General features: G+C 42.7%; 1 protein-coding gene across 9 annotated transcripts in view; it reads right to left on the reverse strand.

Annotated features, from left to right (window-relative positions):
- The window catches only part of RPGRIP1L (RPGRIP1 like), a 65,448-nt gene that overhangs the window by 31,940 nt on the left and 16,409 nt on the right, over positions 1-17,099 (reverse strand). For 5 of the 9 annotated variants that reach the window (XM_020800042.3, XM_020800038.3, XM_020800044.3 and 2 more), the window contains 10 exons: positions 16,154-16,227; positions 11,093-11,232; positions 9,074-9,180; positions 8,769-8,819; positions 7,008-7,187; positions 5,788-5,905; positions 4,654-5,106; positions 3,096-3,232; positions 1,721-2,084; positions 641-837 (listed from right to left, as the gene is read on the reverse strand). In XM_020800042.3, coding sequence (XP_020655701.3) covers positions 641-837; positions 1,721-2,084; positions 3,096-3,232; positions 4,654-5,106; positions 5,788-5,905; positions 7,008-7,187; positions 8,769-8,819; positions 9,074-9,180; positions 11,093-11,232; positions 16,154-16,227 — 1,821 coding nt within the window. Of the gene's footprint in view, positions 1-640; positions 838-1,720; positions 2,085-3,095; positions 3,233-4,653; positions 5,107-5,753; positions 5,906-7,007; positions 7,188-8,768; positions 8,820-9,073; positions 9,181-11,092; positions 11,233-16,153; positions 16,228-17,099 lie in introns of those variants that run through there. The other 4 variants (XR_013538607.1, XR_013538608.1, XR_013538609.1 and 1 more) reach the window with 4 other exon arrangements.

The following is a 17,099-nucleotide window of genomic DNA, read 5'->3' on the forward strand; positions in this document are numbered from 1 at the left end:
AAGCGATTTTTTCCCATTAGAAACATCGCAATGCGATCGCAAAAATGATCTCAAAGAATTCGTCGCTACGTGGATTCGTCATTAAACGGGGCGCCCGTTAAGTGAGGCACCACTGTACACACTTTTGAAAGCAAACTCATTTACACGGTCAAACGCAAATGCAGTCCATTGTTTACATTCTGATAACCAATCATCCAAACCAGCAAGCTAATCTGCAAGTTGAGAAACTGTGCAGTCTTGGTGGAAGATAAACCAATGTCCTTTACTCCTTAAGGGAGCTCTGCTTGCAACTGTGAAGCTGTTGTCTTGCCTATCTCTGCCATTAAAATGACCTGTCTATAGAAAAATGATCAATCTTACAGCAATTAAAAACAAACAAGTTTCATTTGGCATGGACTATAGCACACAGATGTTTATGCCATATAGGATTGGTTAGTTTTTAAGGTACCACAAGATTCTTTTCTGTTGTTGTGGCTGAAGCAGACTTAAGCGGTTACCATCTTGGAAGTTTACAGAGAAGGAGACCCTTCTCTCCTCCCTCATCCTGAAATATTCCCAGTGAGGATGATGATAGACCCTGTTTAATTTTTGTTTAGAGAAAGCTGTACTACACTAGATAATAAAGTTTTAAACAAGATACCACGGCTGGCGAGGAGAAAGCAGAAGGTGGTACTGGTCCTTCTCCTTGACCCTTCACTGGTTTCTCATTCTGGATGTAGTCTGATAGGTCTGTTGCTAAAACGGAATCAGCCGGTTGGAGGTAGGAAAACTTCCACTTCAACTCAATGGCAATTGTACCAGTGGAACGGCCTTCAAAGTCTGTTAGTTCAAAGGTACCTGAAAAACATGTACACGAGTAAATCCATAAGTTTATTTGTCTAATATTCAGCATGTTGACTAAACAGTTCCCACAATTATTACATGTTTAAAACAGCAGTCTTATAGCCTGTGGAGAAGTTCTTGCGCACAACCCACATGGAAGTGGAAAGAATCTGTGCATGCACCCTGGAGCACTTGCCATTTGTATCAGTGTGAGAGGAGAACAAAGCTGGTGTGAAACAAAATTCAGAAGAATCAATCCATCTGCAAATAGATGCTGGTATTCATACCGATGCTTCCCCTATGAGTTGGAAGAGGAAGCACCGATCTGGACTACTGCCTAAGTTTAGTACAGTGGTACCTCGTAAGACGATTACCCCGCAAAACGATGAATCCGTATGACGACGAGGTTTTGTGATTGCCATTGCGCTTCACAAAACAGTGTTTCCTATGGGCGATTTTCGCAGGACGATGTTTTGGTCCGTGCTTCACAAGACTTTTTTTTTTTTCAGGACCGATGCTTCGCAAGACAATGATTTTAACAGCTGATTGGTGGCTTTGCAAAATGGCTTCCCTATGGGCGATCTTCGCAAAATGGGTGTTTTCGGGACCGATGCTTCGCAAGACAGCAATTTAAACAGCTGATTGGCGCTTTGCAAAATGGCTTCCCTATGGGTGATTTTCACAAAACGACAACTATTTTCCCCATTGGAACGCATTAAACGGATTTCAATGCTTTCCAACGGGGGAAATGCTTTTTGCAAGACAATGTTTTCGCTAAACAGCGATTTCAATGGAATGTATTAGCATCGTCTTGCGGGGCACTACTGTATACCATATAAAACTCCAACTGATCATGATGTGGACTCAAGAGTTTTCAGTGAAAACAACGGTTTCTTACCTGAAATGTATCTGTCGTGTGCTAATGAAATTAAAGGCACATTTGCTTTTCCGATGTAAACCCCATCTTCTGTTTCGCTGTCATCAAAGACATAAAGCCTTAAGGATTCTGATCTCAGGTAGCGGTCAAGGTCAGTGTTCATGGGCACTGGGAAGCACATGTGGTCAGCAAACTCTGGGTCATTGCTGCTAGGAATGATGGTGGTGTCGTGGTCTGCAAAATCAAAGAACTTGTAGACCACATACGGGTTGGGTTGGTGGTCACTCTTCCGGCACTGCAGATCTCGGCAACATTTGATTGTAATGTGGAGTTCATTTAAGTTCCCGTCTGCTGAACTGCTGGCCTGGGTTGGACTGAATGGCGGCTGTTTTCACAAGAGTGGAGGGGAAATGGTCATCAATGCCTGCTCAGTAGGCTTTTTGCATTTAGTTGTAAAGAGACTCACCTACCAGCAAGCACCTAAAGGTCAAACTACTCATTCTGGAGTAGTCCAGGGGTTACTCTGAAATCCTGCACCAAGAGCAGGGAGTAGCTCATTCAAATCCTGGCTCACGTATGATGCTTTTGATCTCAGTCTGGGCACCCGGTCTTAGCTTAGTCTCCCTTATACAGTGGTGCCTCACAAGACGAATGCCTCGTGGGACGAAAAACTCGCAAGACAAATAGTTTTGGGGATAGGGCTGATGACTCGCAAGGCGAATGTTCCTATGGCCGTGCTTCGCAAGACAAGTATTTTCCCTTTTTTGTTCCTGCCTCATGTTTGCTGGTTTTTAAATGTTTTTCTATGTTTAAAAAGTTAAAGTTTTTTAATTGAAATTTTTGAAATCATTTGCACAATATGTATGGCTTTAAAGAGCACTTAATAAACCCTTTGTAAACCAAATTTGACTTTGCTCATAGAAACACATTTCAATGCATTCCTATGGGAAAACACATTTCGCAAAACAACTTTTTCAGAAGATGACATTAACTGCGGAACAAATTAAATTCGTCCTGCGAGGCACCACTGTACAATTATTGTGGGAACAAAGGAAGGGAGAACAATGTAAGATCTAGCTGCTGATGTCTACACAAAAGATTTAAAGCCAAAGCAGATGACGTATAGGAGTGTGTGTAACAACATCATCTTAGAACTGCAGAGCCGGAAGGGATCCTATGGGTCAACTGAGTCCAGCTCTTGTCAAGGAGGCCCAGTGGAGGAATTGAGCTCCCAACAGATGCTGAACCACTGAGCTAGCCAGAAGTCCACAGAACAAAAAAAACCCAACAAAATGCTAGAAAGGCCTTCCTTTCGAAAGGAAACACAACAAGTGAAACAGAACAAAGCTAATGGCTATAGTATCAACGAAATAGCATTGAAAACTCTGAAGCTTGCCTGATCTTTTAAGTTTGTTGCTATGTATCCGAGAGCTTTTGCCCGTTCTTTATACAGTCTGATTGCTTGGTCCATGGGAACTCGTAACCTGAGCCAGTATTCCACCGTGCCATAGTTCTGGATCTCTCTGCCAACTCCTATAAATCGAACATGCCATGTATTGTACAAAATCAGATAGTTCAATGGTTTAGCCTTCAGGCGAATTTATATATATGCATTACCCACAATCAAAGTGGATCTCACATGGTTCATTTCTCTGTTTGGTTTCTTTTTTGGCTTGCCTTCAGTAAACACACGAGTAGCAGAAGGAAGCAGTCCAAGATTGTAAGCGTAAAATTAATTCTGATTTATTGGCAACGGAGCTGCCAATGATATTCAATTCAATTATATTTTAATGCCCTTTTCTTAAAGTGCAGCTTTGGTTGGGGAGAATAAGTCATGAGCTATCAATAGTCAATAAATATGTAGCCTATAATGGGATACTTGATATCCTCACGGGATTTGGCTGAAACAAGAGTAGGCCTGCACGGGAAATGTTCGGACCTCAACACTGGCAAAATCCATGATCTACATGTATGAAAATCTGTTTTCCAGACATCTCGGTAGTGCTGTATCACATGCTGGTCTCAAACCTATCAGTTTGAATGACAACAGCAAAGAATTCATTTAGCCACCTCCGTCAGGCCACCGATAAAGTAAAAACATTTCTCACCATTAATGTCAAAAGCCTTTTCATGGGTATACAAGGTACTAACAGTCTGAACATTTAATGATGAGTGAAGTTGTACTGATTCATGGGCCAGCTTCACTAAAATTCATAGAACGTCAATACAGTTTAAAAGTACTGTACGGTGTCTTTCTAGATGCATCAGAAAGATAACATGGATCCAAGCAAACTCTCTCTTCTACCATGAAATGCTCAGCAAATGTGCCATATTTCTTTCTTTCTTTTTAAAGTGCTGGTGGCCCATTTCTAGCCCACTGGGACTCAACAAGAGTCGCACTAAGCCTCCCAAAATGGGAGTAAAAAACCCTAGAAAAACAAAATAAAACCAGGAATGATCAGAAGTTCATTTTTTAAAATGGTGTGTGCTCATGAAGTTAAAAGGGGCACAGGGGACCTAGAACTGATAAAACCAAAACGAAAGTGAAAAATGAAGCCGTCTTTGGTGTAAAGGAGAACACCATCCAACCTGTGGATTCTATGATTCCCACCCCCCAAGTATCATGCTTACAGAAAGTTACTGAATACAACTAAGCATCTTGCGGAATCTTAAAGCGCAACCAGCTAAGGTTTCATGTCCTGTAGTCCTTCTCTTCAAATGCAGAACTGCATTCCATTAAAGCTTATGCTGAATAAAACCTCTTACTTTAAAGGACATCACAAGACTGTTATTTTTGGCGGAACTGACTAACTCAACTACCGTGTTTTCCCGAAAATAAGACAGGGTCTTTTTTCGGGGAAACAGGGTACTCCCTGGGAAATACCTGAATAAATCCATAACTGCAGCTCAGTAGTGAGATATAAGTAATCAAGGTGCTCATATCTGAGACTCACCAACTAAAATGGCTGAGCTGTAGATCCGGCCAGCTTTGTCCAACACCTCGTGGAATCTAAGCTGGCAAGCTCCCACTGTCTCAAAATCCACACCATAAGCGTGGTGGATTTCCAGGGTGGCACTGTTTTGTTGCAAATATTGCAGAAATAAGTCATCCACCCTCACGAGATACTGAGAAGTAAAGTTATAGGCTGGGCTAAGGCCCCGGACGACCGGAGTTGTCTGGAGTTCAAAATCATAGAAGGCGTAGGTGCAGAAGGTCGCAGGCTCCCGGTCCTCAAAAGAGTGGGCAGCTTCATCAGAAAATACCACTCGGCTGATGTGAATTTCAAACAAGTTCTCTCCTCGCTCCAAGTGGGTGGTTTCATCAAACTCATCCACTGGATCATCCGGCATGATTTCTGGTCTGAACTTGTACTGTTTGGTACCATAGGCAATATCTTTCATCTGGGCTGCAACACATGAATGAACAAACATTATTTTGGTCTCAATTTTGTCTCGGCCAACACTCAGAAATGCCCTACAACGGGATCGGCCAGTCCCTCCATGCCAGAGCTTGGGAAAAAAAAGATCAGTTTTTGGACCACAGCTTTGAAAATCAAGGAGTTATAATCCAAAACAGTGACTCTTCTAAGCTCCTCTTTATCACAGGTCCACAGAAGACGGTAAAGAGTCAGTCTGGTGTAGCAGATAGACTAGGGAGACTTGACATCAAATCCACAATGAGTTGTAGAAACTCATTGGTGGCCAAAGTACATCACTCTTTGAACACCTCACATATCTATCTCTGAAGTTGCTGTAAACCAGAAATGCCTTTATGACATATGGCAAAGTATCCTCTGATCAGTAAGATCAGAAGATTTCAGATGTACTTATTTCACATCACCTGCTAGCTGATCTTTCTTTCAAAAGAGAGATGGCTGATACTGGGCTCGGGACCTTGTTTGCTCGACCACTGAAGGATACAGTCCCTCTCCTAGACTCACAGCTTGAAACACAGAATGGAAACATTCCTTTTTTTCTGAGATAACTAATTAATGCAGCAAGGTGATTGGGCTGCATCTCTTCCGCCTGTCTCCCATCTTCCTCAGGTACAAACCCAAAATGTTTCCTCAGAGTACCAGCGAACGTGCCTTCCAGTTTCCGAATACGTGCCGCTCGAACATCAAGAAGGTGGACGTATTGTTCCAGCTTTAACTCGTAATCCTGCTGCAGAGCTTCCATCTTCCGTGTCACAGATTCCACTTCCGCCTGATGATGTAAAGAGGGGGAAAGGAATGATCATATATGTGGACACACAGCAGCTGTAAGGTGCCTAGGTAATGCACGGGAGGAGCTTGAGGTACTGCAGAGATGCTTTCCCCTGCTACTAGTATGCATTTGAGGGAGACGTTAGCAAGCTCCTGTGTTCCCGCTCCCTTTCTATTCACTACTATAAGAAGTTGTGAATGGGGAGATCCTTATTTCAAGATTTTACCATTTGTGCAAGATTAAGGTCTTCAAGAAAGCATTACAGTTAACCCTTGACTTACGAACATCCCTACATGCAAACTTTTCAATTTGCGAACGAGGTCGAGGCTCCGTTCGCAAGTCAATGCCATTTTTTGCGAACGGAGCCGTTCGTAAATGGCTCCCTGCAAAAAGGCAGGGAGAAAGGGCTGGAAATTCAAATTTCCCGCCCTTTCTCCCTGCCTTTTTGCCTTCGGAGCTCCCAAAGGGCTTTCTCTGATGTTGGACGGAAAGCCCTTTGAGAGCTCCGAAGGCGAAAAGGCAGGGAGAAAGGGCGGGAAATTCGAATTATGCAGCTGGGAAGGTTTTGAATGCCGAATGGTGAGGGAGAATTAGGAAGAGCAATGGAAGGGCATCCAAAAGACTCAGACCCACATCGGATCTCATCCTGGTTCGATCCATCGGGATAAATATAATCCCAACAGGGTCTTCTTCCTCATTCTCACATGACTTACTCCTCCCTTTTCACTCTGCTTTCCTTAGAACTCCTTTTACCCTGGCTTCAGTCCATCAAGTGCTTAATTAAATTATGGTCCCGGGGTGTGTGCATTCAACACCCCTGCAAATCAAGCAACCCACTTCACAAAGAATCCGGGCCTTCCTCCAGATTGGCTCGTAAAAGCATTTCAAGCTGTGAATGCTGCAGCTCAGTTGGTGTCTTAGAATAAAGAACTTGCTGTAATTACACAGTCCAATTTACTCCAACTAATTAAGATGGGGTTATAGTTAGCACAAAAAAAAACCCCAACACCTCAGAATCATTAATCTTAATAATCAGACCCTACAAAAAAGCACTATGACAGAGACACCACTGACCAATTGCACAGTAAAAATAATTATACACCTGATAATCTTTGTTAATTTTATGCTGCACGATTAACATGTTGCGGGTCTTTTCAAGTTCTTGAACGGTTTCCGCATGGGTTGCTTGCAGCTCACGCATAGATCGTTCCAGGTCCTTCTGGACGTCATCTTCTACTTTCTCCACAAAGTTCAGGTTTCCACTTGCTTGCTGCTTCCGGACCTGAGATGTAAAATTTGACAGCTGCACAATTGGATTTTTAAAAGAGAGCTTCGTTTTAATTGAGAAAGGTAGACTCCTTTCCTTCTAGCATTAAACTGAATCTCTTTTTGGGCCATCTGTCTTGTCAATGGGTGGAGACAGTGGCCGGAATCCTGTTGCTTGGTGTCGTACGTTGCGCTCAAGTCAGCCCACTGAATCAAATGGGGATTTACATGGGAGTCAACTCCCGTGTAAGTTCCCATTAATTCAAGTGGGCCTGCTATAGTTGCAACTTAATTGGTTTCCAGCCAATGGAGGCAACTCAGAACTGTTTAATAGCTTGTCCTGTAGTCTGATTCTCTGTATCTTTATTTAGAACTATGTTTCAGTGAATTTAATGGGACTTACTGTCATTTTAACAAGAGATGATGTAGTCCTGGTGGATAAAAGACCGAAGCAGCCATCCTAAGTCTCAGAATCATTAGATGACACCATATTACAGCCCAAGATGCAAATGAGGGCATCTCTTCCTTCCAATGACGCCACTGCACAATATCACTGGTAACTTCCAGTACACTCTTATGCATATTTGTTCATAATTAAATCCTACTGCGTTCGCTGGGGCTTACTCCCCAAGTAAGTGTGTTCAGAATTGTAGCTTGAGGCAATTTTCTCTCTCTGCTTCAAACTCTCCTCTCTACAAACATCATGGATATAACAGAATGCTTCAAATTGGGAGGGCTGTTATGATTATAAGATAATGTATGCAAAACACTCTGGACAGTCTACCAGCTATATAAATATCAAGCATTATTTATTCATGCATTATTATTGTTGTTTAAATATTAAGCAGAGCAAACCCAGGTTTGTTATGTTAAGGGAATTCACAGGGAAGACTGGAACAGAAAAGTCGGATTTATTTACAGTTACTTAAGAAAACTGGAAATGGCATAGGCAGGGGGAAAAAAGAGAATTACTAGAGGATATTTAAGGCAGAAAAGGAAGCCTTTTTAAATTCATTCTTTTCTCTTCCACTTCACTACAAGAGGGTTGTAAACAGAAGCATTACAAACTAGGTGCAAGGGGGAAAATGCATTTCCCCACATAATGCTTTTATAAATAAGCAAAGAGCACGTGTTCAGGTATACGAGGAAAATACATGCTTATGTTTCCAGAGTGTAACGTTTTAGTTTGGCATCTGCTTTAATGTCGTATGGAATTATTTTTATATCCATCAGAAGCTGTAAACAAAAAGTTGTCTGAAGAAGATCTTCAGCGGGACAATGTGCTAAGACAAAAGGCAGCTGTTACCAGTCTACCCAAGAGGAGGAGTGGAGAGAAGCTTTAAAGCAAATCCGTGTAGGCTTACGGTTAATTCACTTTCGATGTTGCAATGAAATATGCACAGAGCTTAAAAAGTTCTACCCGGCTACTTTCTGTCTGCTGCACACTTCTGAAATCCACTACCGACATGCACGAAGCATTAAGCCAGCGAAAGGAGCACAAGAAAAGACTCTCTGAAAACTTAAGTAGTGCAAGAACAACACTGCATGTGGATGGGAGAGTTAGGAAAAGCAGGGTGCAACGGTTTTTAGAAGTTACCTTTGCAAGCATGAGAGCTTCGCTCAGTTCGGCCACATCAATGTCGCTTTCCTGAAACAGAGACATCCAAGAGACAAGTGTTTATCCAACAGGAATGAAGAGTGGAATGAGAGAGTGAAAATACACAGTGGATCCACACTAAAACATGACATTTTGCTGGCAATCATGAATAAGTAAACTCTGCCATAGCCTTGTATTCTTTTGCTTTGGCTTTTAAGAAAGGAACATTTGCATACTATATAGAACATCCGCCCACCCCCACCCCCTTTTCTGGTCATTTTCTAATGAAGGAGAGGATAGCTTACTTTGCTGAAAAACTTCAAGTGGTTCTTCAATTCGTCCAGCTGTTGCTTTTGTTCTAAATAGCGCAGTCGTAGCTCTTGATTCTCCTGGGCCAATTTTTCATTTTGTTCTCCAAGAGAATGGACAAGAACATGTATTTATTTATTTTAAAGAGGGACTCTTTAAAAAAGAAAGGACAAAGAAAATGCCACGGTGGCCTTCAAAATCTACCCTTACTGCAGATGTATGTATCAGTGATGATTTAGATACAGTCACAAGCCCTTTTGATTGAGATCAGGGATGGAGGATGAGAATTCTATTCATACAAAGAAAGTTCACTTGGGAGTTATGGGGGTCCCATCAACAGATGGCCACTGTACCCCGCTTGTGGCCCTTCAAATGTCAGGTGGTTCTTAGAAATGACCGGATGTGGGGTAGAGAAAAAGATCTTATTGAACATTAGGGCTTGTAATCTGTAGAAGCCAACTTAAGCATGCCAGCAAAAACAAAAGAAAAATAAAAAAAAATAAAGAAGACAAAGATGTGGCACCTTAAAGATTGCTATATTTTAAGGTGAGCTTTCGTGAACAAGCCCACTTCTTCAGACAACTGAAGACGGAAGGATAGTTTTACTTTCCTTTTGTAGAACTGTTCAAATGGACCTAGACAGCTACTTGTGTTATAGGTTTAACTTAATCAAGATTGCGCTTTGTGAGAGTAGAAGAGCCTTCTCCAGCTCTTGTAAACAAATGAGAACTTAAGAAAACAAAGAGGAGGATAATCTACTGGTTAAACAAACAGCTGTCAAAACCTGCTCCTGCTAATATCATCATCTGTAATCAATATGCACAGGGAGCTGACCTACACATTCATGTTCAAATGAAAGAATGGAATAAAGAGATTCTGAAGCCTGCAATTAATTTAAACGGTAAACTGCATTTGAATGTTCCAACCAAAAGGATCAGAAAACCTGAAACTAATCTGCACGTTGAACGGGGAGTTGAAGGGGAGGGAGGAAGGGGGTGCAATCAAAGAACCAAAACAGTCCTCTGTTATCTAAACCAACATATGGAGTTTTCAAACAGCAGTCCATCAACAGTGAATGGAAGGAAGACAAGGGAGACAGCAGAAAACAATAAGGCTTTGTTCATCAGCTCCTGTGGAGAAGCTAGCCCCATCCAAGATCCACTTCAAGAAAGAAAAAGAATCAACTCAGTTTTTAGATTTGGCAGGGAAAAAGCTAGACCATTCCCGCACAGTGCAATGAAAGGTCTGCTTTTGTTCAGTATAAAGTAGCGTTTATTCATGGGAGACCCACCTGAAGTGCAAAGTGGTACAGGCCAGATACAAGTTGACCATTGCGCTAGCTATCTTGGAAGAGCAAAGGCCATTCCCCCGAACCACCTTGAACAGATCCGCTCTCATGTTGATTCAGAAGCTAAGCCGGGTCGAGCCTGGCTCCTAGTTAGATGGGAGACCACCTGGGAATACCAGGGACCTTCATGTAGAGCTAGGGGGGAAAATCCTGTCTAAAAAGCCAGGAGAGCCACTGCTACCAGTTAAGGCTTGAGCACACTGGGCTAGATGGACCCCATAGTCTTAAGCTCAGGATAAGACAGTCTCTGCGCTTCCCACCAACAAGACCACATGGCCATGCATAGCTCTACGGCCACACTTCTCATTGTCTCTAGACAAGTCACACTTTGTCTGCCCTTAGGCCCACATTAATTTCCTACAAGCAGGACCACAGAAATGCAAGGTCAGAGGCAGAGCACATGGTTTATACATAGATCGTCCTAGCTCTGATCTCTGGTGTCTTCAGTTGAAATGATCAGAGAGCAGAAGCTAGAAGAAAGCTCTCCCTGACACCTCCTGGAAAACCACGGATGATCAGTGTAGACCGTAACAGGCTAGACGGGGGCTAACAGCCTGAGTTGATACAAGGCAGCTTCCTGTATCCCTGGATATGTGCCTGCACTCGTGAAAACTCAGTTGCGTGCCACACAGGGCAGTGGCAATTGGCTTCCTTTACAGTGAGATACCTCGTTCCACTTTTATTCTGTCCAGGATGTCGTTTTTATCTGCTAAATCCGACTTTAAAGCAGCTTCCAGCTGAGCGATCTGTAGCTTCAGCTGCTGCTCCTTGAACTTCCAGTGCTGGTCGTGGGTCATGCCGAAGGCACTGAGGAATTTAGGAAAGAAAAGGAGAAAGAAGGACCAAAAAGATTTTTTTTAAAAAAACTGTTGCAAGAACAACATATGGCATGCGAGAAACTCTCAGAAATCAACTTCAACAGAGAATAATAAAGAAAGGGGGAAAAAGGGGGGGGAGGAAGCTGTTTTAGTGGCAGAGATCACTGTCATCATGTCTTAGGAATTAAGTAAACACACGCTGGTCTGCTTCTGTTGAAATGGAGGCGCCTTACTTAGGCTGCGGTTGTGGGACATGAAAGGGTCTGTGGGAAGAGCAACAGGGCTGGCCTCAATTTAGAGCTGCAGAGCCAGGAGAGTTGGCAGCCTTGCTAACGGGTTTTTTTTTTTGGGGGGGGAAGCTCGAGAGAAGAATCTGGAGGTCCATTTCAGAGGAATTGGTTACTCAGATCCTCAGCTACAGACTAGGGGGGCAACCTCTTTGCCTACTGGGATCACAGTTCCCCCTCCCCCAAAATAAGTTTTTAAGGCACTTGAGAGAGAGGAAGAAGGGAAGGGAATTTAGCAGCGGTTGCATGTCCAACGAAACCCTGGCTGCAACATAACAGTGGCCCTCCTGTCTTAAAACAGCTCCTCTATCATGCTTTAAGAAGCCCTTGTATTTTGTTAGTCAATTTCAGATTGGTTTATTAGTCAATTTCAGACTGACCCATGGCCACCATTCTGGGTGGTCCACAACATAATAATAGTAAAGAAAAACTCAAACATATAACAATACACATATAACTAAATAGTGAAAAGTTAAAACATTTGAAAGAACTTCTAGGCTGAGCCACAGCTTGAAGCCTGCCCATGGTTCTGAATTGGCGTGCTGATCTCTTATATGCACTAAAGGTAAGTTTTTATTTTGATCTGCAAAGAAATACTGAGGAACGGCTACACGATCACAGATAGAATCAGAGATGCCACCTGAATTCTCCTCTCAATTTTTTCCTTGACGCAGAGTTCCAAATTACTAGATTTTTGAAAAGGGAGGTGATGTTTTATGAACCTTTCTTGAATTGTCTTATTTTTTACTCTCGTTGATCTAATTACTATTTCAGACCTTTTGTTTTAAATAAAAAAAAGATATCTAACGTGTCAGGCAAAACAAAAAAATTAAGAAGACTACAATGTTGTTGTAACCATTCCAAGTACGTAACCATTCCAAAATTGCTTTTCAGGAGGGATGTAGCATTTCCTGCTTGGTCATCTGAAGATGATTTTTATTCTCCACAGGTGATCAATCAGATGACAATGTCTATGCCTAGTTTGAGGACAAGCATTCATCACTTACTGGTTGTGTTGAAACATTTTATAAATATACTTAAGTAGTTTAGGCTCTTATTCAGTATTTAGAGCACTGATCCTGCTTTGCTTTTTGATGGTATGCCTCATAAACTACACTGATAATTACCTATCAACCAGAACAGTTTGGGCAATGGGTTGTTTCTGTGTCTCTGCTTTCCTGGTCTGTAAAATGAGAATTACACTGATCACACGGAAACTGTTTTATAAGAAAGATGGTGAGACACTGTCTATCTTGCAGTTTACCTGACGTTTTGATTCTAAACTACTGAAAAATCAGTGGGCAAATGAAAAAATAAGGACAGAACAGTAGAGATGGATCATAAATCCAGCCTGCGCTGCTACTTAAATACCATGACATATGATTTTCAATTGTCATGTAAGTTTCCTTAGTCCAGTTTTATGGCCTTTCGCACATTTTCAAAGGTGAACTCAGAATCTGGCCCCTGGTTAAATTCTGTGCAACCGAAAACAATCGTTTTTCTAAATCCACATAATGCTCACTTTAAAGACACACAAAATGGTTCTGGAATTTAGTCTGCAGTTATCCTCTCTTTTACATTTAGGATTGCATTCCACTGGAATCCAGCGTGGAATGTCTTTGGAGTTCATTCTATGCCGCCTCATTTTGGAAACCCTCTGGGTGTGCAGAAACGGCCAGCCGCACAGCAACACCACGGCCTTTGTGCCGACGGTATGCAAGACTGGATCAGGATTACAGGGTCAGAGGAAAGCGATACCTGCAAGCCATCGACCGAAAGAAAATTGGGTTCTTGGATTTCCCCACAAAATCGTCTGATTAGAACAGCAGATTTCTTACCATTCTTGGAATGCCTGCTTAGCCTGACAGACTGTTGACTTTGGGGTGTGTGTGCGCGCCTTGTGACTGTTTTTAGAAAAGATCATCTTCTAAAGTTATACTTTCTTTCCAGCGCTCTTGCTTCAGGTTGAAGGCTATGCTACTAAAAAGAGCAATCTTTTCTATCAATCTGAAGGGTTTCCATGCAGATTAAGTCTTCATCAACATACGATGTCATGGCAATCTAATTTGTATCAGGGACATTGGGGGGGGGAAGGATCTCTGGACATCTTTGTGGCCACATGGCAAGAGAAATGCAAATACTGAGCTGAATGGAACAAGGGTCTAAATCATTAAAAGACTACGTTCGAGACGAACTCTGCATTTCACAACCGGTCCAATCTGGGTCTCTGTTATCACCACGGACTCTGGCAAACTCAAATGCTGTGATAGCTCATAGGGTGTAAACATTGGTGTTGATGCAAGGAAGTCGGTCTGAGCAGGGCAATCAGGAAACATACAACACTAACTATGCCCTACCCATTTTTTTTTTAAAAGTTCATGTTTAAAATATTAAAACTGGCTTGGAAGAAAAACAAAGTCCTCATCATTGCCTCCAAAGAAGTAAACATTTCATATGTCTTCTAACTGGAGGGCTCTTCTCCCATCCACTGTCATGGATGGGAGATGTTCCCTCATTAAAGCCTCCTGCAAATTGACTGTAATTGCTTCAATTTTCTGTTCGGCACCAGAAAATGAATTCAGTGCCCTACCTCGTTTTATGTCCCGTAGGTTCAGCCTCCTAATTTTTTATTTATGTGATATTAAGTGCTGCTGACAGAATTTACACAGGCTATTACCCCTTGGCGTCTTTACAGAAATATCCAGGGTAGCTATTGTATAGCTTTAGGCAATTTGGCACCTGAAAAGTCAGAATGACATCTTGTGGTCTTCGTTTCCTCCTTCTCTCTCTCTCTCTGGAAACCCTGCTCTAAACCGAAGGCAAGGAAACCTTTGGTGCAGCCTTCTGTTTGAAGGAAAACCCCTTCACAGCATGGTGGAGAACGGCAACAAGTGGCCATATACCCAGTAGAAAGGGGGAAGATGTGTCCAGAGAAGGTAATGACTGGAAACACTGCAAACACTGCTTCGATACACAACGCCTCGATCTTTCAACGTTTCTTTGCAGTATCACCTGCAGGTCCATTGGCAAACCCAAAAAAGCTCCCCCCTAAAAGGTTAATCTTGTTATAAGACTGTGAAAAGGCTCTCAACCTGATTTGTTTTGCGACCAATTCCTGGAGATGAACTCTAATCAGGATCCAGAGAAGTCACGACACCAGTTCATTGGGCCCAAAGGGAGTGGTGGTCAACGATTTTGCTCCCTGTGCTGTAGAACGGAACTGTCTACCTGCAGCCGGCTCCCCCCTCCCAACGACAGTCTGGAGGGTGGGGGGCACAAGAATTAAATAGGGGGCAGAAAGAGAGTCACAGAGTCTCGTTGTTCAGTGCAAGCCCCTTGAGTGAGCGGTGCTGCAATCAGCACCCTTGGGCAGCTTCATGGACTGCGAGGGGCCAAAGGCTAGCGCCATAAATTCAAACCTACCGAGATGCTTCGGGTTAACCCGAAGACTTTCCTTCCTCCAATGGGATCCTTTTCTTAGAACAGCAGAGCTCTGAGTTACCTTTTAAACCATTCTCAGTCTTCGCTGGGCTTTTACCAAGCAGTACCGGGAAGGGATAGAGCAGCTCTTCTAGAAACACGGATGTAAGTCCTTTATTTATTTATATATTTGCTTCGTTCATTGAACTCCTACTGCCATAAATTCTCCAGGCATCATTAATGATTAAGAGCGAGCTGAGCTCCCTGGACTCACTGGATGCTTGTCATTACTCTTAATCTTCCCGGGACTTCTTCTGAACAGTGGTTTTCAAAGTCGGAGATCCGTCTGTATATAAGGCAGCTTTCTGTCCCTAGTGAGTTCTCCATCCTCGCTCTTTCCTGGGAGTGAGGGTGGAAGCCTAAACCTTGTGACGGATGGCACTGGTGTCTCTGCCGTCTCCGGGGGTTGAAGAAAGATTTGCTTGCTGAAGCCCAAGCCACCAGGAGGAGGAACTCAGATCACATGGAGCCAAAAGGAAGCCCTGTATGAATGGTGTGTGCTAGAAGCTCTCTAACCAGAATACGTGCCGTTTTGTCGGCAGAACTTTAATGTGGAAAATTCCAGGGAAACTATGGTGTTAGTTCACTGTATCTCTTAGGCTAACAAGTCAGCACCTTTTATTCAGGTTTCATGGGCCACGTCTGCATCTGAAGATAATATGGGCTCTGCCCATTAGGATCCTAAACCCTATTGATTTAGGATTATGTGCTGTCAAGTTGATTCTGAGGGTTTCCTAAGGATAAGGTTCTGAGAAGTAGTTCACCGGTTCTTGCTTCCTGGGCTTTAGTCTTGTTAAAAGTGCCAGGATCCTTTGTTGCCAATAGGTAAAGGTTTCATGTTTTAAAGATCTTTCCCACCACTTTTTTTTAAAGGGCATTGGCAAGTTTCCTGATATCATCTCGTGGTAGTTCCCCTGCCTTCAGATAGCCACTATTTCAGCTAATCCAGTGGTTCTTAACCTTTGTTACTCAGATGGTTTTGAACTGCAACTCCCAGAAACCCCAGTCAGCACAATTGGTGGTGAAGGCTTCTGGGAGTTGCAGTCCAAAACTCCTGAGTAACCCAAGGTTAAGAACCAGTGAGCTAATCGATAAATCAAGAAACAGAATGCCAAAAGAGTACTGCAGTGACTTATAATTTACCTGTGATATAACTTATCATAGTTTTCTTTTAAAAGGTCCCTCTCTTTTTCCAAATCATTAATTCTGTCTTGCAGCTGGAATGAAGAAGAAGGTTATAGGTGAGGAAAGTGAAAATGAAGCAGCAATAATTACTGGCATGCACATTTTTTTCTTCTTCTGGCTAACAGCCTGGATTTGTAACAGGGAAAGGTAAAGCTACTGGACCAGGAACGGAAACTCCTTGACTGAAACAGGCGTGGCACAACCAACATGTGGGCTATAACAGAGATGATGGATGAAGAAACTGCTGTCAGCTTACTTAAGGGAAAGTGAGACATACACAGGTCCAAATCCTACTGGGGGAAAAGGAGGTGTGCAGGAGGGCCATCATACAAATAAAAGCAAGGCCAAGCCTACTGCTTATATACTGCCCCATAGCACTTCAAAGCAACTCTCTGGGTGGTTTACAATTTAATTATGCAGGCTACACTTTGCCCCTCACCCTCCCAAGGGAGCTGGGTACTCAATTTACTGACCTGGGAGGCTGAGTGAACCTCGGACTGGCTACCTGGGACTGAACCCAGGTTGTCAGCAGAGTTTGGGCTGCAGTAGAGCAGTTTAACCACTGTGCCACATGGCTACTCCCCATTCCACAGGGTCCTCCTTCTGTAACTAGTTGATGGCTCTGTTTGCACCATGTGGATGTCTGGAAATGGCCCTCATTACAATTTTAAAATACAACCATATATATTAAGATGTAGCAATTTATATCATTGATACAGCCTAATATATATGGTTATATTTGTGAATTTCGTTGTATGGTATACTGTGTATATACTTACAATGACAATAAATTAAGTTGCAATGAGTGGGATCTCCACAACAGCTCACTGGAGGGGTGGGGGAACAGCTTGCCTTTCTACTCTGCATTTCCTCATCAATATCTTGGCCACGGCAAGTAAATAAA

This window comes from Pogona vitticeps, chromosome 10, assembly GCF_051106095.1.
Source record: "Pogona vitticeps strain Pit_001003342236 chromosome 10, PviZW2.1, whole genome shotgun sequence".
NCBI classification, from domain to species: domain Eukaryota; kingdom Metazoa; phylum Chordata; class Lepidosauria; order Squamata; family Agamidae; genus Pogona; species Pogona vitticeps.